The following is an 18,494-nucleotide window of genomic DNA, read 5'->3' on the forward strand; positions in this document are numbered from 1 at the left end:
TGTTGATTAAAACCTTCACTATGAGAGCCCTTGAAGTCCGCCCACACCTGAGGTCCACTCTGGAGATGTGTGTGAGCCTGGTCCTCCCCATCCCACAGGGCTCGAGGAGGTACTGTGACTCCAGCACAACCCCCCTCACTGCACCCATGCGTGGGCTGTCGTCGTGTTCGACGGACACACAGACCAGCGCACACGAGCCTTTGCACAGGTCGGTACGCCATGATCTGTGGGGGTGTAGAAACAAAAAAAGAGAAAAGCTGAGTTTAACCAGACATTTAATGGAGGAATATGATGTATTGTTGGTAACCTTTTTATTGGGATTGCAAATAATTATTGTTTTCTCGATTAATCAATAAATGATTTGTTTATGCCAACACATATAACATCATAAAACAATGAAAAATGTCCTTTGTGTCTTGTTTTGTCTGACCACTAATTGTTGCACCTTTATGTTTTAAGGAATGTTCCTGCGTATTTGAGCAGGTTGTTTTAAATGGTTTTAAACTGTGCTTAATTAAAGCTGCTCATTCTTTTCATGTATCATTTGATACTGACACTGTAATTTCTCACAGCACCTGAAATGCTATCTACTGCTCAGTAATGAATAATTCTTTAGATAACAGCCTCTACACACACAAAATATGCAAATGAAATGCAGTAATCCTGACCTTAGTACCACATAGTCACAGCTGGGTTGAGGTGCCATGCTGCGGCAGGAGTACTGGTACACATCTGTCTGCTTATCCAGCGTCTCCAGAACCTTCTCCTGCTGTAGTTCAGTCTGCCACAGAGGGCGCTCTTTCAGCAGCCGCTGCAGGACCTCATCAGGAGATGCAGACACCTCTACGCACACTCGCCAACGCCGTAGGGGGTTACCATCTCCTACCTTACATACAAACACATTGTGACTGTTAAATTTATTGGAACGGTCCGTGAAAGAGAGCTTTACATGTTATCTTTTCATGTATAGTTTTAATGTATATAAAAACAGAATTTTCCTTTGATTCATTTCTTTTGGCTCACAAGATGTTGAAAGTTGTGTGGAGAATGTCCATTTAGTGCAAAGTATGAGTGAAACAAGTAGTGTATCAGTTTCCCTCTTTTCATCCCCTCTGTCCAATGATATTCCAGAAATCCAACAACCACATACCTTTTTAAATGCCAGTTCTGTATGGTCAGTAGTTGAGCGAGACACCCAGCCTTTGCTCTTATCTTTGGCCTCTTTCAGCAGGTTCTGGACCAGGCTCTCTAGGTGTACATGATAGGATCCATCCTCATCCTCCTCTTCCTCCTCCTCGTCCACCTCCTCCTCGTGAGCCTTGCACAGCTCATCCAGTGGGGGCACCATCAGCTCAGCCTCCATGTAGGAGTTGCGAGACTGGGTCACCATCTCCTCTGGGATCTGGGGAACAGCCAGAGGATGTGCATCACATCACATCACATCAGTTCAGGCCTAAAAATTACCATGTCTAAAGCGGAAAATACACTTAAAGTAAGTAACAAATAAAGTGCAGTTTGACTGGGTTGTCCATTTGCCAGTGAAGCAATAGCAAATACATGGAGATGACAGAGATATAAAACAGCACAGTACAGTATCCTCTGGGGGTTAAGAAGAGTCAGTCATTCTTGCTTGTATGAAAACTCTTCAAACAACAAAAACACATGGTAATTAACCCTGTTTTTCTTAGTCCCTGAAGAGGTTTTCACTGACAGCAGCAGTATACACTATACACACTGACAGTCTCAAGGTAATGATGATATACAGTGCTCATTAAACACAATTATACTGTGCCCTTGGATAATAACAACTCAGCATCAGTCCACTTTAAGTAGTCAGTTATTTTCGTCTGTTAATTTCATATATAACAATGCGGTCATGCATTATGTCTTGGTCAACACAATGAACTGCACAACTTCTGTCAGTCATTTATCATTTTTCACTGTAACAAACAACAACAAACAAACTGCTGTAAATCCTAAATCCTGACCTGAAACAGATGCTGGCATTCAGTGATCATGTGCGCCAGGCCCTGAGTGGCAGCCAGGTTCTCATTCAGGTCTTTCTGATCGGGACGACCTGTGGTGTATTTCCTCTGGATTGACCTTGAGGAGGAGACATTACGCAGAACGTGTAGCGCATAAATCATGTGAGCATTTACATGGAGGGACAAAAGAATGCACCCGTTGAGGTAAAAGCAACTTCTACTTCTACTACTGGGCACAAGTGCAGTTATAGCCACAATTAAAGCAGGTATAAGACAACAAAATAAAACAAGAATCAAACAGAGCTGATAAACCCATCCACACCATTTTCATCTGTGAACCCCACAGAGTTGGTTTGTTTTAATTAACAACTTGCAATTCATTTTAAATGAGCTATCTACCCCAAATAAATTGGGCTCGTGCAGTGGGGTCAGCTCTTAATAATAATAACAGGCTTTAACCACTGATCTTGTCAATATAACCACCAGTACTTTCATCAGCTCAAATACACACCTTGGCGACAGCGTCTCGTTCTTCAGTATGCTGAGGTGAAAGAGCGAAGGTCCCAGACAAACAGCCAGGTTCATCGGTGTCATCTGGTTCTCCTCCACCAAGGAAGTGACATCGCGCAGGAAGTAGAGCAATGTCTGCAGAACCTCCCTGCTTTCATCCGGCATCAACAAAATGGCCGCTCTGACGGCCTGCAACCTCTGCTCCTTTGGGACATCTAGAGAAAAGAGGAACGATGGATCAAAGAAAAGGTCACAGTCCCAAGCACAAAAACATACATACATATATATATCTTAAAAATTATTATTTTGGCAGCCACAAGGATTCCCCAACAACCAATATTTGATGAAGTCTTTAAGTGCACATATGCACATTTAAAACATGAACTCATACTTATAGTAAGAGCTTGAAATTTGCATTTACTAATGGTGTTTTAGTCAGATTTGGCTAATGTTGTCCAGAATTGGCCACTGATTAATTTGGTGATGGAGAAGAAGCTAATTTGCAGCATTTTTTGACCTGGTCAAAAATATAATATTATATAATATATATAAAATAATAATAATAATAATAAGTGTCAAATGATTATTATCAATCAGACATGAAAGTTACAGTATTTGTCATTTATTTCGACTATTGTATGCTTAACATTTTGAGCTCGAAATGTTAACTTGTGAGCATGACATCAGTTTATCAGCTGGCTGTACCAATCCACATCCAAATGATCTACTTGGCCAGATTGCCTAGGGGAGAGCTGAGGCTGAGGCAGATGACTTCAGTTGTGTTGTGTCAGCTTCAGTACTTTGTGCACACTGTGACAATGTGTCACAGGATTCATAGCTCCAGGGCGACTTACACTGGTAAATATGCAGGAAAGTTTCCCCCAGCTTGCTTGTTAGTAGAGGCTCAGGCAAGTCTCTGAAGAACTGTTTGACCATGTCTGCCACGTCGTAAGCCGACTGGTCCTCGTAGCTCACAGAGTCAGGGGACAGCTCACACTGCTGCCTCAGAGCCTGAATACGAGACTTCACGCCAGATTTGCGGAACAATCCCACCTGAGAGGAATGACACAGGGGAAGACAGTGGTGAGAGAAAAAAACAAGGCATGAGGCTTTATATCAGCTGCCTCATATCCGAAATGTAAATAACAAACGTCAGCACGATGAGAAGAAAATGAGCAGACTCTAATCCAGTCTTGTAAAACTTGTTTTCTAACCTGGTCCAGACAGTGTGTTCGGAGGTGGCTGAGGGCCTGCTGTAAACACAGAGGGAGCGGAAAACCACAGCGCTGGACATGGACGATGAGGGGAACGCCAAACACACTCTTCTCTTTGTAGTCTGGCACCTTCATGCGCTTCATAAACTTGGGCACAGACCTGGGAGCGATAGACAGAAAACAATTAGGGAAGTGTGTGGGAGAAAGAGCGGTCTGTGCTTTCATTATCTCTCTCTTCATGTACATGCTGGTCAACAGAATTTCCCTCTTGGGGATAATAAAAAATGAACAGGACCAGTCGTTAACAACACAAGGATGTACTTGTGTTTGTGGGTCACGGTGATTGGTGGTCTGTGGATGATCATCTAAAGCCAGTTTTTGACTAACAGTGGTGCCTTTGATTACTTAAGTATGCTCAAACATGTGCTAGCTGCAAGTATCAGTGTAGTAGATGAAGTAGATATTATGTTTGTTTTTTTTTTCAAACATGTGTGAAGGTGTTGATTGTGCATATGGTTTCAGCTCTGATGTAGAGACGTTGTAGGAAGCAGTAAACAACAGAGGCCATTGTAAAAACTGTCACACTCATACAGAGCATATATTCCTTAGTTGGCATGGAAGATTGGAAATAATAAGAACAAAACAGAAAGTTTGTTCAGACATATTCCATATCAACGTGTCTGACATTACATCTTGGAAATTCCCTGAATGATGAATTAATGCAGAAAATATGAGCTGACAGCCACTTTGTGGAGAAGAGGAGAAAAACATAAGAACAAAGACATGATACAATTTATAGCAGGAGCTGAAGAACTTTTATGCGTGTACACCCACCATGTCCAGCCATGTTTATTAGACATTGAGTATTTCTCCATGATGGCGGTGAGGCGGAGCAAAGAGAACTTCTGTAGCAGGCTGAGCTGGCCTGCTGATTGGCTACTGATATGCATTGAACATGCCGGCTGGTTGAGATGATCAGAGGTTCTGAAGCTGGGCCATCGCAGTCTGGGATGAGGAGAAAATGTATTAATAAAGAACAGGCCAAACAGAGTGATACAGCTGATGTAAAGGCCTTACTGGGTCAATTTAGAAGATAACTCTGGTTTCGTACAACTTATCATCATTGTTTTGTTTTTCTTCCTTTCCCCTCTGTGATAGTAACATTATTGTCAAATATAATATTTCCTGAGATGTGGGAATGCAGAAACTAAAAAGAAATCCAACAGTGCAGGAAAAGTAGCCATCATACTGTCCTCACACTGGCCCAAAACCAGCTTTGGCTTACCATACTTACTGTACTACAGTCTTGCTGTCAATTTGATGGATTATTACTGATACTTAAGGCATCCCCACTCACAGTTTTACCTTCAAATACAGTGGTTCAGATGATAAGGCTAAAGTTTATTTCTTGCTTGTTAGACTTTGATGTAGTGATGTTTGTATGTTCCAAGATCTCGGGGATTACATTAGTGAGCACAATGTTTTTATAACCTATAAAAATGAGGGCCAAAGTGATGAAAACAAAACCCAAGTTGCAATAAAAACAAATTATCTTTAAAATGTCTGAACAGCTGCTCACCGTGGTCTTGTCAGTGAGGCTCCAACTCCAGAGTCCCGCCTTTCCCGACTGGTCCCTGTCGAATCAGTGTCATTCAAGGAGACTCCATCTCTCTCACCTTCGCTGGGGGTGGTCCTGCCCTCCCCTTCCTCCTCCCCCTCCCCCTCGGGCAGCACACTGCGGCTCCAGTGGTCCACTATTTGTTGCAAACCGCTGACGTGCTGGATGATGTCATCCAGGTGAGGGAACAGGTTGTCCTCTTTCTCTATATCCAGCAGGTCTCCCGTGCTGGCGTACAGGTGGGAGCCCGGCACGTTGTCATAGACACTCACCCTGCTGCCCCGTGGAGCTCCAGGACAGGGGGGTTTGGTGAGAGGTTTAGCAGACCAGGGCTCACCCAGGCCGTTGTTGGCTGGAGAGGGTTGGGCCTGTGTCTGAGGGCCACTGCTCCTGTCACCGGGGGAAGGAGCCAGGCTTTCTATGGACAGAGCTTTTGGAAAGGTGCCTGGTTTATGGTCTTTGGGGATGTGAATGAGGAGGTTTTCATATGAGTGAAACTGGTTTCTGCCAAACTGGCTCTGTCCTTCGGTCCTCTTACCCTGAGAAGGCAGCTCCATGTCCTCCAGGTACATGCTGCTTCTCTTGCTGGCAGTGCGGGGTTTTGGACACACAGGCTCCTTCACATTCGGTGCCACTGTCTCACTGCTGGGGCTCACACTCACCATGGATTGGTCTTCACAATCATTGGTATGGGTGACAGCAGGAGTGTCGCCATCAGTTTCATGGTTGTGTTTAGGGCTGTGTCCTAATTGGCTGATGGGAGTACACTGGAGCATCTGCAGTGCCTGAGGCTCCTCCCCCTGTAACACAGGCCCACTGATGACAAGCGGTGGCCTCCGATTAGAGCTTTTCCGCCTCGTCGACGGCCCCCACGTGCGCATTATTTCCATTCGACGCAAAAACTCTTTGGCTTTGCTCCGCCCTCCTTGCCCATGGCGGCTGCTCTTGATTGGCAGGGAGTTGTAGTGTGGAAGTTCCCTAGGTGGTTGGTAGGAAGCAGAGAGGGACGCCATAGATATAGAGTCAGGCATGGCGGAGGCGGAGTCCTCACTGTGCAGCGAGGAGATTTCTGTGATCTCCTGCTCGCTCAGGTCTGTCAGCACGCTCTCACTGCTCACTGTGCTGCGCAGACCCTCCCCCTGACCTGTTGGGCTGCTTTCGTTGGTGCTGTCCAATAGGAAGTCTTGCAGACGAGACCAACGTCGGCTACTCCACTCGAACGTCCACCGCTTACTGATAGCCAGCGGATCATCTTCGTCAGAGTCATCACCCTGTAGAATAAGGGAAGTATTAGACACAGAAATGGCAACAGAAAGCCCCAGATAAATCTGTTTAGGGCTGTGTTCACACAAATAGTTATTTTGGTGTAGACCAAAGATTTCACTGTGTATTTTATTGACTTGTTAATTGTTTTGAGATGTTCATCTTCATGGGCGGGTTGGATGGTTAACCACATCTGTCATCATTCCTACTGGTAATTATATATTTGGGCGTGAAGACTGTTTATAAACATTTTGCCCTGACAAAGATCAGCCTGGGACTGAAGAAGCCTCTTTGATGAGAGGTGAAACATCTTCAAGTATCTACAACCGAGACCAGATGCTCTCAATTCAACTTTTCTGGATAACCTTGACCTGGATGACTGAGAATCTTCACAGGCGTCAGACTGAAATGTTTTCCATTCATATGACATTTGTGGTTTGGAGTCAGTGCAGTTTTCAGCTGTTACTCTTCACTGATTCAGTTTGAATGACTTGAATTTTCATCTGCTGCAAATCAACTGGACCAAATACAAATACACCCAAGTTACATGTGAACACAGTCTAAATGACATCAGATGCTGGATCCATGGCACCAATTTTCAGATGCATGTTGCCAATACAACACACTAATCTGCTAAGACAGACCACTATAACTGTGTATAATAAGTAATGAACAAAAATTCTTCAGGAAGATCTTACAGAGAAATTACAGCTGGCTAAGTCTTCTGTGTTTTCAATTATCAGCAAAACAAAACACAGGTTAAGTTAAAAAGATATGGGCTTACTTTCTTCTTGGGGTGGCTGACATCCAGTTTCATGGAGGCACACTTGTTCAGAGTATTTAGACGCCTGCAAAACACACACACACACACACACACACACACACACACCGTCAATCAAATATGCTAGAGCTGGTTGGTTGAATATGTTCTGTTTTCTTTCTACACTGCCCTGTCTCACACTACACTTTCACTCTCATGTCTGACTTGTCACTCCCTCCTTCTCCCTCTCCTTCAGAGTCAGATCATTCACTCAGACATGCCTCCTCATTTTCCCTCTTTGATCTTCCTCTCTGACTCTATCCATTTCTCCCACACTGGCTCTCCCTCCTCCCATCCTTGCCTTTCCTCCCCTTATTCCTCCCTCTCCGGCATCACTCTACTGGGACTTCTCCTCACCCTCAAGGAGCACATCTCCCCCTGAAACTCAGCCGGCTCCTCCCCCTCCACTTCCCTCCCTCCTCCCTTCATCTGTCACCCTCCACCCCCACCCCCCTTTCCACTTCCATACTCTGGAGTGCTGGTGGGCAACCTCCTTACCCAAAAAGTCTCTGTAGTCTGCACCCATCCTTCCCACCCACACTGTCTCCCCCTCTTCTGCAACCCTAGGGATGTGAACAGCAGCTGGATTGGAGGGTGGTGTCTGTGTTGGTGTCTTTCAAGATGGGATCATTAAAAACATGTTTTGGGGCTCGTGACCTCTGTCATTTGAAGTATTTCAGCCTCCAATAGCACAGTAACCAGGCCTCATTTGTACACTGTTTACTTTCTCTGTCCTGTCATACAAACTGGCAGACAAGGGATTGCTTGTTGCTACATATAAACCAGAAAAGTACCAGTAGGAAGCAGCAAGCTGTCATATCAACTGTCTTTCTTGCAGAAAGTAAACATTCAAGTTGGAAAATATACAGAAGGAGCCATTGTAGCCTCCACACCCTGTATTTCTGCTGCAGGACATTACAAACAATTCTTGACAGCACATGTATTCATACAGATTTAGAATTCTATGCACCATACACTGTGTATTTAATCTAAAATTTAAACAATTTTGAAAAAAAAACAAAAAAAACAAAACAATGTAAAGAGTGACGCATGAACAAAAGAGACATCATTGTGTGTTCTACAGCTCCTGAGACAGATCTCAGTGGGTCTGATGTGTATTCTCGTGCAATATAGCTGTCAGGAATCACTAATGCTATAATTACCACACCCTCCTCTACCATAGTCATCGGAGAGGTGGGGGTGAACAGAGAAGAAAGAAAAAGATAAGGGGTAGGGAGGGGCGTATGCTGGTGCAAGCAGGGAAAACTTCAACGAGAGGAGAATAGGAGATGTGAAAGAGAAAGCTTATTGAAGTGTGCAAAGGTACTTAAAACACACACTCAAAGCCATCTGGTAGAATACAGTGGCATCTCCTCGCTCCTTTCCAGTTACCCTCAACCCCTCAACCCTCCCCTGCTTTGCCCCCTGAGGGTCTCTGCTCTTTGAATGGAAGATCAGAGCATGGCAGTGGGGAGGGGAGGTGACCAGATCAAAGGCTGGGTGTCTGAGCGTGAGACAGGGATGGGGAGTTCGTTAAAGGTCGGGGGTCAGACATCTAATGATTAGCGATTAGCGCCAGGCTGCAGGGAGAAGTCAGAGTACAGAACCAGGGGGGAAACAGAAAAGGGATTCTGTGATTTTACTGGTGTTAAATGTGGACAGAGGCAGAGAATGAGGTCTGCCTGGTTAAATGAAATAATCATACAGAATGAATACGTCTATTTGTGCAAAGTGTCCTTACCGACACAGAGGCTCCACCAGATCCCGGTCCAAGAAGTCATGGTCCCTTTTTACTGAGGAAATATCAATTGGAAACTGGGAATCTGTGAGAGAGGAAGGAGAAAAAGACAGAGTGAGAGATTGAGTTTGGTTAGTTAATAACTTACAGGAGACAGGAGATGGCAGTTTTCTCTGCCTGTTAACTGTTAATGAAGTCTGTGAAGTATGGCACAGCTGCTGCTGCTACAGTTAGCACCTGTCATCTGCATCTGAAGTTTACAGAACACACGCACACATATTTACAAACCCCAAAATAACTTGGATTCCACACAATGCCAACGCCAAAATGACTCAAGCCTTTTATTTTGGTGATTCTCTGTGTGTGGTGGCAGACTGCAGGCATCATGTGCACCCGGGAGCCGCCACAGAGTCCCAGAGGCCGGCATCCATAACCCCACATTACTGGAGCTCACAGCATTTCTCAGGGAAGTGTAGTGTGTGTGTGTGTGTGTGTGTGTGTGTGTGTGTGTGTGTGTGTGTGTGTGTGTGTGTGTGTGTGTGTGTGTGTGTGTTTGGGTATATGTGTCCTGCTAAAGAAGGACTTTTGGATTTTAAGAACTACTTCTTAGATTACTGGGGCCATTTCCTGTTTGTGCCTCAACTGTATGAAGCCCGATGATCATCACATGAATGAACGCCTGTAGGTTTTCCCAGAAAGGTGGTGGGAGGGCAAGAAAGGAAGGAGGAAAAGGAATAAGGAGAGGAAGAAGAAGAAGAAGAAATGCTAAGAAAATGCCTGCTTTGACAAGGACATGACTAAGAGAAAAGTGGTGGGCAAGCTAAGGACAGGGCAGGGGGAGAAAGGTGGAAGAAAAAGGAGAGAAAGAGAATCTGAGAGATTCCCAGCAGTGATAACGAGGCCTTTCCCATGACCCCTCCCTCTGGACAGGAACTGGAGCCTGGAAATAGAACTCAGCGGCCTAGAAGACAGGGATATGAAGATGGAGGGATGGCAGAGAGGGAGAGAGAGAGAAACACAGATGATGGAAAAAATAAGACACAGAGAAAGAGGGAGAAAGAGAGCAGGAGAGAGAAAAAAACAGAAGCAGGAACGAACAAAAGGAGAGATTTGAAGGGGAAGGTCTTTGTGTGTAACAAGGCAGCTGGACTTCAGCTACTGTATGTGTGTGAGTGTGTTACCTTCATAGAGCTGGGCGTACTGTGGGAATCCCGCAGCTCTAAGCCAATCACAAGCCTCCTTTGCCTCAATCTCTGTAAAGTAAAAATAAAGCAATAAAAGCATGCTGATTATGCACATAGATTACACAAAGATGTTTGTAGTTTTACCTTGAAATACAAGATCTGAAGAAAGTCAAGAGTAAGGGACCTAATATCACATCATTTTTGTGGGGGAAGTTATTAAATTTCCCTCTGAATTCCAGTGGATTAATGTCTTCTCCATGCCCAACTTAATGAGCACTGTTAATGATTTTCTCTCTAGAATATATGTGAATCAAATAAATTGAGAGTCAAGGACAGAAATAAAGAGCGTAACTTTGTATTTGTCTTTTATCCCTATCCCAGAATTTTTAGCATACGGGGGAGGGACGCCTCAGAATTAAATTTTCCTCTGGGAATTCACTAGAATGATGAGACTGCAAAATCTGGAAGTGAGCCAGAAATGATTTCTCATTATCTTGATAGAACAAAGGAAAACAGTTTAACATTCATATCCTGTACATTCAAAAAGAAATATACACTCAGATGAAACAACGGTCGGGTTTCAGCTGTTAATGCATACATTTAACAGGCCTTAGAAACGGCACCACACCCCATTAGGTGCTGCTGCCAGCATCACAAGATGTTTTACAGGCATTTGTTTTACTACTTTTTTCCGCTAGCATATGTATTGCTCAGACTGCTAAATTGGCAGCTCTGAAGTGTGTGCGTGTGTGTGTGTGTGTGTGAATATGTTTTCTTTATGAGCAGACACTGATTAAACCATTCTGCAGAGACTGGTGCTGACAAAGACATTTGAATGATCTTGGTGCCAGAAATCATTTTAAAAAATACAGCAAAATAAATATATAATATGTACACAGAGACATCCATTCTCACAAACATATCCATGCATACACACACACACACACACACACACACACACATATATATATATATATATATATATATATATATATATATATATGTATATAAGAGAAAAACTACATAAGGGGTGTTAAGCTGTACGATGTAAAGACCATTATTAGGACAAAATAAGAACAAAAGAAATAGCTATATGACCAGTTTCAGGGTTCAAAATAATAACTTTCACACAACGTTATTAGATATAATACAATAATATCAGTCTCATCAGAAAACCACCAACAGTAACATTATCCCTGCATCATTCCTCAGTCACTGCTCTCATCTCATAGCTCTTTAAAAACCACACTCATTCACTCTCACTTGTCCCATTCATTGGTTTAGAGGTGCTGGCAGTGAACGGGAGAGACACCGCAGAAACACAGGGGACAAAGTTCAGCATGGCAATAAAAAGCCTCCGTCTTCACCATCAGAGATGAGAACGGTCACAGGAAATGATCCTGTCACCGCAATCCGGCAATTACATCCCTCTCCCAACATTCTCAGCATAGCTCCATCTCTCTAAATCACATATGAGGCAACACGAGGGTAAATCGTGAAAAAGATTTTTTTTGTAACACTCTGGAAATAGACCTGGGAAGAGAAAATTCCGGTGAGAAGCATTTCACCAGAGAGAGAGCCTGAAGGGTGAGGAAACGCAGAGAAGTGAAAAACTTACTTGAAGCCCTCATGGTGCCGATGATGACACGCTGCTATTTCTTTCTCCTTTGCTCAGACTGAAGTTTCCTCTCCATCCCCATCGCACATCCGTTCGCTACTACATCCAGCTTTCCGTCAAGTGGCAACTTTCTGTGCTTTCTTCCTCGCTGCCTTACCAACCCTTGTGTTTACAACGCTGCCTCTCTCTTCCAGCCTGCCCCATGCAGGTTTTCTCTTCCCTCTAATTTTCTTCTCAGCCTCCTCTCTCGCACTTTCTGCTTTGTTAGGACCCACATACAATATCTCTCTATTTTTACAGCTCTCTCTGCTTTACGCTGCACCAGACTCCTTTCTTCTCCTCACTCCTGTTTTACTTACTTGCCTTTTCCCTTTTGTCCATTCCTGCATTCATTTCTTTCTACATCTTGACTGTCAGTTTTTCTTTATTTCCTCTCCTTTGTCTTCATATTTAATCAAGCAATTCTTCCCCTTTCTTTTTCTCTTACTCTCAACCTTGTCTTTCTCTAAACAAAAATAATCCCTCACAGACTTCCTTAATCCGTCCGTTCCCTTTGCCTCTTTCACTGCCACCTCCTCATCCTTTCTTCCTCTCTGACCCAACAGACCTCCACATCTTCTCCGTCATTACCAGAGCTGCCGTTGCCCCATCTCATTTGTGGAGGAAATGGCTCATTTCAGATGGCGTTTGCATCAGCCAGCCCCTGAGGTCACAGACTGACGACTGGTGGACGCTAACTCCACATGTCAGCTGAACCCACTGGCAGTCTTAGGAAGGAGACTCTGACCTCGTCCTCTTTCTGTGAGTTTACTGTACAACACTGTAGGCCAGATCAATGTGTGGGAGAATGCAGTGTGAGCGCGCACACATACATTAAACACACATCTGAGCAGACATTTAGCACATCCAGATGTTGCCCCCAGTGAGTCAGAGAATGCAAAAAGGATGAGACAGGCAGACAGCTGGGGTGGGGAGGGCAGCTGAGACGGACAGACCCTGTGAGAAAACCACAGGGAGAAAGACATACCACACCAGCCACTTATTTACTGGATTTGAGATTTGGAAGATTATCAACTCTTTATATAGAAACCAGATGAAAAAATCCTGATTATTCCACATTACGCCACAGACCTCCATTTCTGTCCATTAAAAACACATCAGTGAGATGGAGCGAGACACACTCGACTGCACACGGTGACATGTTCCTTTAGTACAGTGAACACGAGGGCTGCAGTTTATTTTGAGTCAGCAGCACAGACAGTGTTGTGGTGGTAAAAATACTCATGAGTACAGGTGACAAATGAACAATTTATTCTTGTTTGAGTGTTTAGAAAATGGTTATTTTGTGAAGATTTTTGTCTCCAGTAAGAAGCAGTGGGTTTGGGGCCACAGACAGGGCTGGTGAAGCTAAAAAGTCTCTAGAAACTGATTAACACACTGCTGGTTTTGGTCTTTCCTTTGAATTCGCTGACAGTAAAAAGCCTTGTCTGTGAATCTGGTTGCACCAAAATGTGATGTAATTTAATGCAAGGTTGACTATTCACAGTTTACAGTTAAAGCAGGGTTTGGTCAAAGGGGAAAACAGTGTCATAAATTACAGTTATAATCACAGTATTTTCATATGCTCTTGTTTGAAAGTTTGTTCATTTCTCCAAACTGTCTCTGCACAATAATTAAGACACATGATCTCCTCCAATGATACCAGAGCTAAAGTTTGGGATCTTCTGTATGGACTAAAATCTATTCAGGTAAACGCTGCTGTAAATACTCATAAATGTTCAGCTCGGGTTGTTTCTGTGCACTCTACTAACTGCAGACCGTTGGTTTTGCAGCACATGATCTGCAGTCTGTTGCACATATAGTGGAAATATTAAATTTAGTATCTGATACATAAATAAAATAAAATGCTTCATAAGATTGCAAAAGCCTCCATCTACAAATTACATTTACATTGACTTTTCTAGTGTTTCATTCAAAAGTAAATTACTATGTAAGAAGCTACTATAGTCCCCAGATAAAGTTTATAAAAAACAAAAAGCAGCGTACTTCATTACCGTCTTTGTGTGTATGTAATTGGCACTGCATCTTTGTGTTTGTGCACAAAGGTGCCAAGTGGCAAAGCTCCTGTCAATGTGGGAACAAAACACTGCTGTTCATCTGAGCAGAATTTAATCAAGAGATTAATTAGTTGACAAACATGTTATTAGTGGGCCACAAAACACAAGTGTGCACAGTCAGATAGAGCTAATCCGAGCCGCCTACCGTGCTTTTCCTTCAGTCTATTCCATGTCGCTGCATTCCTGCTGAGTATAATATATGACAACAGGCAGCAGGTCACTAGAAGAACAGCAGGGAAGGTAGACAGATGGTATGTGTATGAGTGTGAGTCTGCCTGTGTGCGTGTGTGAATATAGACGTCCATGTATGGGACAATGGGGCTGTAAGGTAATTCCTTACATAACAGGGTGCCAGCTATGTTACATAATACACATAATACAAGCACCCCAATGTCCTCAGAGCTTTTTTTTTCTTAAAGTGTGCCTTTCTTTCTTCTGCCTTTCATTTTCTTCCTTTTATCCAGCGGCAGAAACCTTGACTTTCTGACAGCCTTTTCTCTGTGTTATGTCTGCCTACTACTGGGTCTCAAGGACCCTGAAGTGCTTTGCATGACATCAGTTCCTGCTCTGAATTTCCCATGCGTCCAGAGCGGCATGCAAGCTAAGAACAGCAACAGGAAGTCCCAGAACTGAACATATAAGTGCAACTCAGCTGGGATAATTGTACTGAGATACACTACTGAATAATGAGCAGTAACAGAGAACAGAACTGGAGAACAGTTACTCAGCTTTACAAAGTTATACTTAAATGTTGTTTGTTTTAAAGGTTCCTTTAAGTTAAAATCATTAGACAGCTAGAAGAGATAAAAAGTATAAGGGACAGAGAAGACATAAGTTATAATTTCTAAAGACTGTACAGGCATGAACCGAGTAGCCATGATCCCTCCAAAACACCACACACACACACACACACACACACACACAGGATGCCTGGAAAGCAGCCATATTCCCACATAAGCTAAAGCACTTAGTCCTTCATGTTTAAAGGTCACAAAGAAAAAAAGTAGTGAAGAAGGCAGAGGAGGAGTGATGGGAGAGGGAGGGAGGAAGGAAGGGAGGGACGTAAAAAAGGAATACGTCTGTCCTGTCCTGTATGGTTCATCTGCGATGATGCTGAGCCCTTAGGAATGTACTGTAAAACAGAATGAAAAACTGGCATGAAATCAGTGCAGGTTCAGGCACAGAGTCTCCTGTGCGTCACTCACTGAGGACTGCAGAGGTTTGACAGCCTGGGACATAACATGACAGTCCTGGCAGGGCTGCTGTAAGTAAGTAGTTGACCATAATTATTAACAGCACTGGGGTTAGGGTGAGTGTTAACAGACTGCATTAACAGGGTGGATTTGATGAGATAAAAAGAGACAAGACTGAACTGTATAATTCGTTATGCCACTTTCTCTCCAGCAGAGGGTGTCAAAGCAGTGTGTGACGGCAATGCATTTACATTGCTGTCAAATTATTATATGGCTTCAGGCTACGGTTACAGGAAGGGCTGTAAAGTGACTGTTTGTATGTGCCACGCCTAATCCCTTTTGCCATTTAGTGATTTGAGCATTTATTGTAAGCTGGCTGAATGGAAAACATTTAGTACTAAGCTTGGAGCAGCAATCAACACAGGCTTGTGGTTTGGCAGAGAACCAGTGGTGAGTACAGTGAATGATAGAGCTTCCATTAAAAGAAAATACAGGTTAAAGACAGGTTAAAGGAAGAACAAATCTGAATGAGTGAACAGAGAAACATAATGAATGCTGCTTCCATTCAGTGAACACAGGGTCACTGATAGTTTGATTAGTATGAAAGTGAGGCGAATCATAGACTATGCTGTGGCCTTCACACACAGTCATCAGACACATTCCCAGAAACACTAGGTTAAAGTTCCAGGCTCCTGGTACAGTGCAAGCTAGCTCACTGGGACATTGTTAATGAAATTAAATTTGTATTACATGTGCTTTTCTTGCCACCACAAGTCAAAATATCTGTGGTAAAAATGGCCTATGTGTCTTAATTTTTTGCAGCTGAGAGCAGTTCCTCAATCTCCTTTGTGCATTGCATCGTGGGAGAATAGTGTCTATCAACAGCACACTTAAAAATCTCTTTCCTGTGTGAACAAACTGTGTACTGAGAACCTGCTTAGCTTTAATATTTATTATGGGTTTGGGACCCAGCAACTGTAGGTTCACTTCCACAAAAAGCTCCAGAAACTTTAATTTCCCAAAACTTACGGTCCAGTAACTTTCCCAGAGGTAAAACTTCCTCCAACACATTGATTTGTGTTTCTACAGTAGGGCCAAAGCCATGGGAAGATTAAGCAAATGAATCTGCTGATGTATCAAAAGTGCCATGGCTGCCTTTCACATCATTTGTGCACATGATAATACAGCACAATGATGACATATAAAGTGGAAATGGCCAAAAAAGCCTGGGTTTTATCATCAGTACATTGGTCATAAAATCTCTTGGGCCATGAGCTACAAATAAAACAATGCATTTGTAGTTGGGTTTTTAAAAATGCCAGGTGTATAACAACGCTGTGGAAACTGCCAGCATCTCCAACCAACCAATCAGCCCCACCCTGATGGCTCCTGACCCCTCAGAAAATCTGAGCAGGGACTTTTTGGGGATAAAACTCATTAATTTAGACCCTGGTTTCTGGGGAACTGAGCTCCTCCACAGATTACTGGTCCCCAAGGAAAGTTCCTATACAGTGGAAATGGACCTTATGTTGGATTTTCCAAACTTTACAAAAACTGTTTTTGTTGGTTGTTTGGGGGCAGCATAAACACGTGATCACATCACAACTGGCGAAATGAATCATTAACTTTGAGTTGTGTTGCCACCTGATGAACATAAGTCAGACAGTCACATTCCTTTTAGCTCTGTTTCTGGCTTTTTAGTTGCCAAATGCTCCACTGTATTCACCAGCCAGTTGCTGACCATGTCATTTTGCCATTTGGTGCTGGGCAGGAAGCACACAGTGTAGAACAATGTCATTTGTTCCATTGTGATTACAAACATATTGACTGTAGCTGCTTTAAATGGTCATTCATCTGTATATATGTGTACATTTAAATGAATCAAAAACTATTGCTTTTAGGTAGAATCAAATGTAGGTTTAGTTGGGTCACAGAGTTCTTTAGTATTTATGTCTATCTGACAGTCAACCAGCTGCTGAGGAGTGGAATGCAACTGGGGAGTGTGTGTGAGAGAGAGAGAGAGAGAGACAGACAGACAGAGAGAGAGAGAGAGAGAGAGAGAGAGAGAGAGAGAGAGAGAGAGACAGACAGACAGACAGAGAGAGAGAGAGAGAGAGACAGATACAGAGACAGAGAGAGAGAGAGAGAATTATTGCAAAAGAAGAGGAGAAAAGTGTGTATTGTGCAAAGAAGCAGTGAAAGTTAAATAAGTCATGCCATCACCCAAACCGAGCACAGGCATAAACTTGCTCCTTCATCTACATTCCTCACCTGCCGTAACCATCGTGTGTCTCTTGCTCTCACACTCCCCCCCCCCAACAAGACTTAACATGTTTCTACACCTTCATTAGACCAAAGTCACGGTATCAATTCAGAACAAAAAACAACACCTATACAATATCTGCTCTTTACTACCATCGCACCTCAATGTCAGTCTACAGAGGGGAGCAACTCATCCTTTACAACAAACTCAGCACAGATAAGAGTAGCCAGTGGAACAGGCCAAAGCTTCTGCTGCGACAATTTAATGAACATCGGGATGTTCTGTTTACTCCCCGGGAAACATGAGTCATGTGACAGGAAATTGAGGAAGTAACCATGGAATACAAAGTTGGCGAGTTTCGTAGGGGAGACACAGACAAAAACAATAACATGACAGTGCTTTAGGGTTTGTTATGACTTCTTTTAGATTTATGAAAGACATCTTTGGAGGAGAAATGGCTCCATATGTCAGACTGAGCAAAACCAGAAGGAAGTAGGAGTACTGACAACCTTTACTGCGTAAATTCTTGCCAGTAAAGCATACTTAAAAAGCATGATGAAACTGAAGATAGATGTATTACTCCTAAAAGTCATATCTGTGCATTCCTGGCACTGAGAAACCTTCTGTGGAATAGGTCAAATATTGAAACAATCCTCAATGAGGAAGACAGAGTCTCACATGAAAAGGCTGCAATCAAAGCCTTCCTTCATATGATTTAAAACTGACACGCTTCCTTTATCAAAGCCTACATTGTTCGAATGTGCACCCACATATCTTCTCTATCTCTGAATGGACAAACACATGAGCAGTTTCTTGAGTTCATCCACAGGAGAAAAGAAAACTGAAGGGAAATCCACAAGCTTCAAAAATTAAGGTTGAAAGCCGTAATGGCGCAGTCAGACCTGTTCATGTTGCATCTCCCTCTTGTATAAACAACACATCTGGAGGAACAACTAAAAGCAATGTGAGAA

The 18,494-nt window shown here is 43.2% G+C and overlaps 1 protein-coding gene across 5 annotated transcripts in view; it reads right to left on the reverse strand.

Moving 5' to 3' along the window:
• stard13a (StAR-related lipid transfer (START) domain containing 13a) overlaps positions 1–18,494 on the reverse strand; it is a 48,620-nt gene that overhangs the window by 1,995 nt on the left and 28,131 nt on the right. For 4 of the 5 annotated variants that reach the window (XM_018691185.2, XM_018691188.2, XM_018691189.2 and 1 more), the window contains 12 exons: positions 10,330–10,401; positions 9,152–9,233; positions 7,375–7,438; positions 5,289–6,598; positions 4,544–4,714; positions 3,710–3,869; positions 3,350–3,548; positions 2,497–2,710; positions 1,989–2,103; positions 1,151–1,402; positions 669–886; positions 48–224 (listed from right to left, as the gene is read on the reverse strand). In XM_018691185.2, the coding sequence (XP_018546701.1) occupies positions 48–224; positions 669–886; positions 1,151–1,402; positions 1,989–2,103; positions 2,497–2,710; positions 3,350–3,548; positions 3,710–3,869; positions 4,544–4,714; positions 5,289–6,598; positions 7,375–7,438; positions 9,152–9,233; positions 10,330–10,401 (3,034 nt within the window). Of the gene's footprint in view, positions 1–47; positions 225–668; positions 887–1,150; positions 1,403–1,988; positions 2,104–2,496; positions 2,711–3,349; positions 3,549–3,709; positions 3,870–4,543; positions 4,715–5,288; positions 6,599–7,374; positions 7,439–9,151; positions 9,234–10,329; positions 10,402–11,950; positions 12,732–18,494 lie in introns of those variants that run through there. The other variant, XM_018691190.2, reaches the window with a different exon arrangement.

Source organism: Lates calcarifer, linkage group LG20, assembly GCF_001640805.2.
Source record: "Lates calcarifer isolate ASB-BC8 linkage group LG20, TLL_Latcal_v3, whole genome shotgun sequence".
Taxonomy (NCBI): domain Eukaryota; kingdom Metazoa; phylum Chordata; class Actinopteri; family Centropomidae; genus Lates; species Lates calcarifer.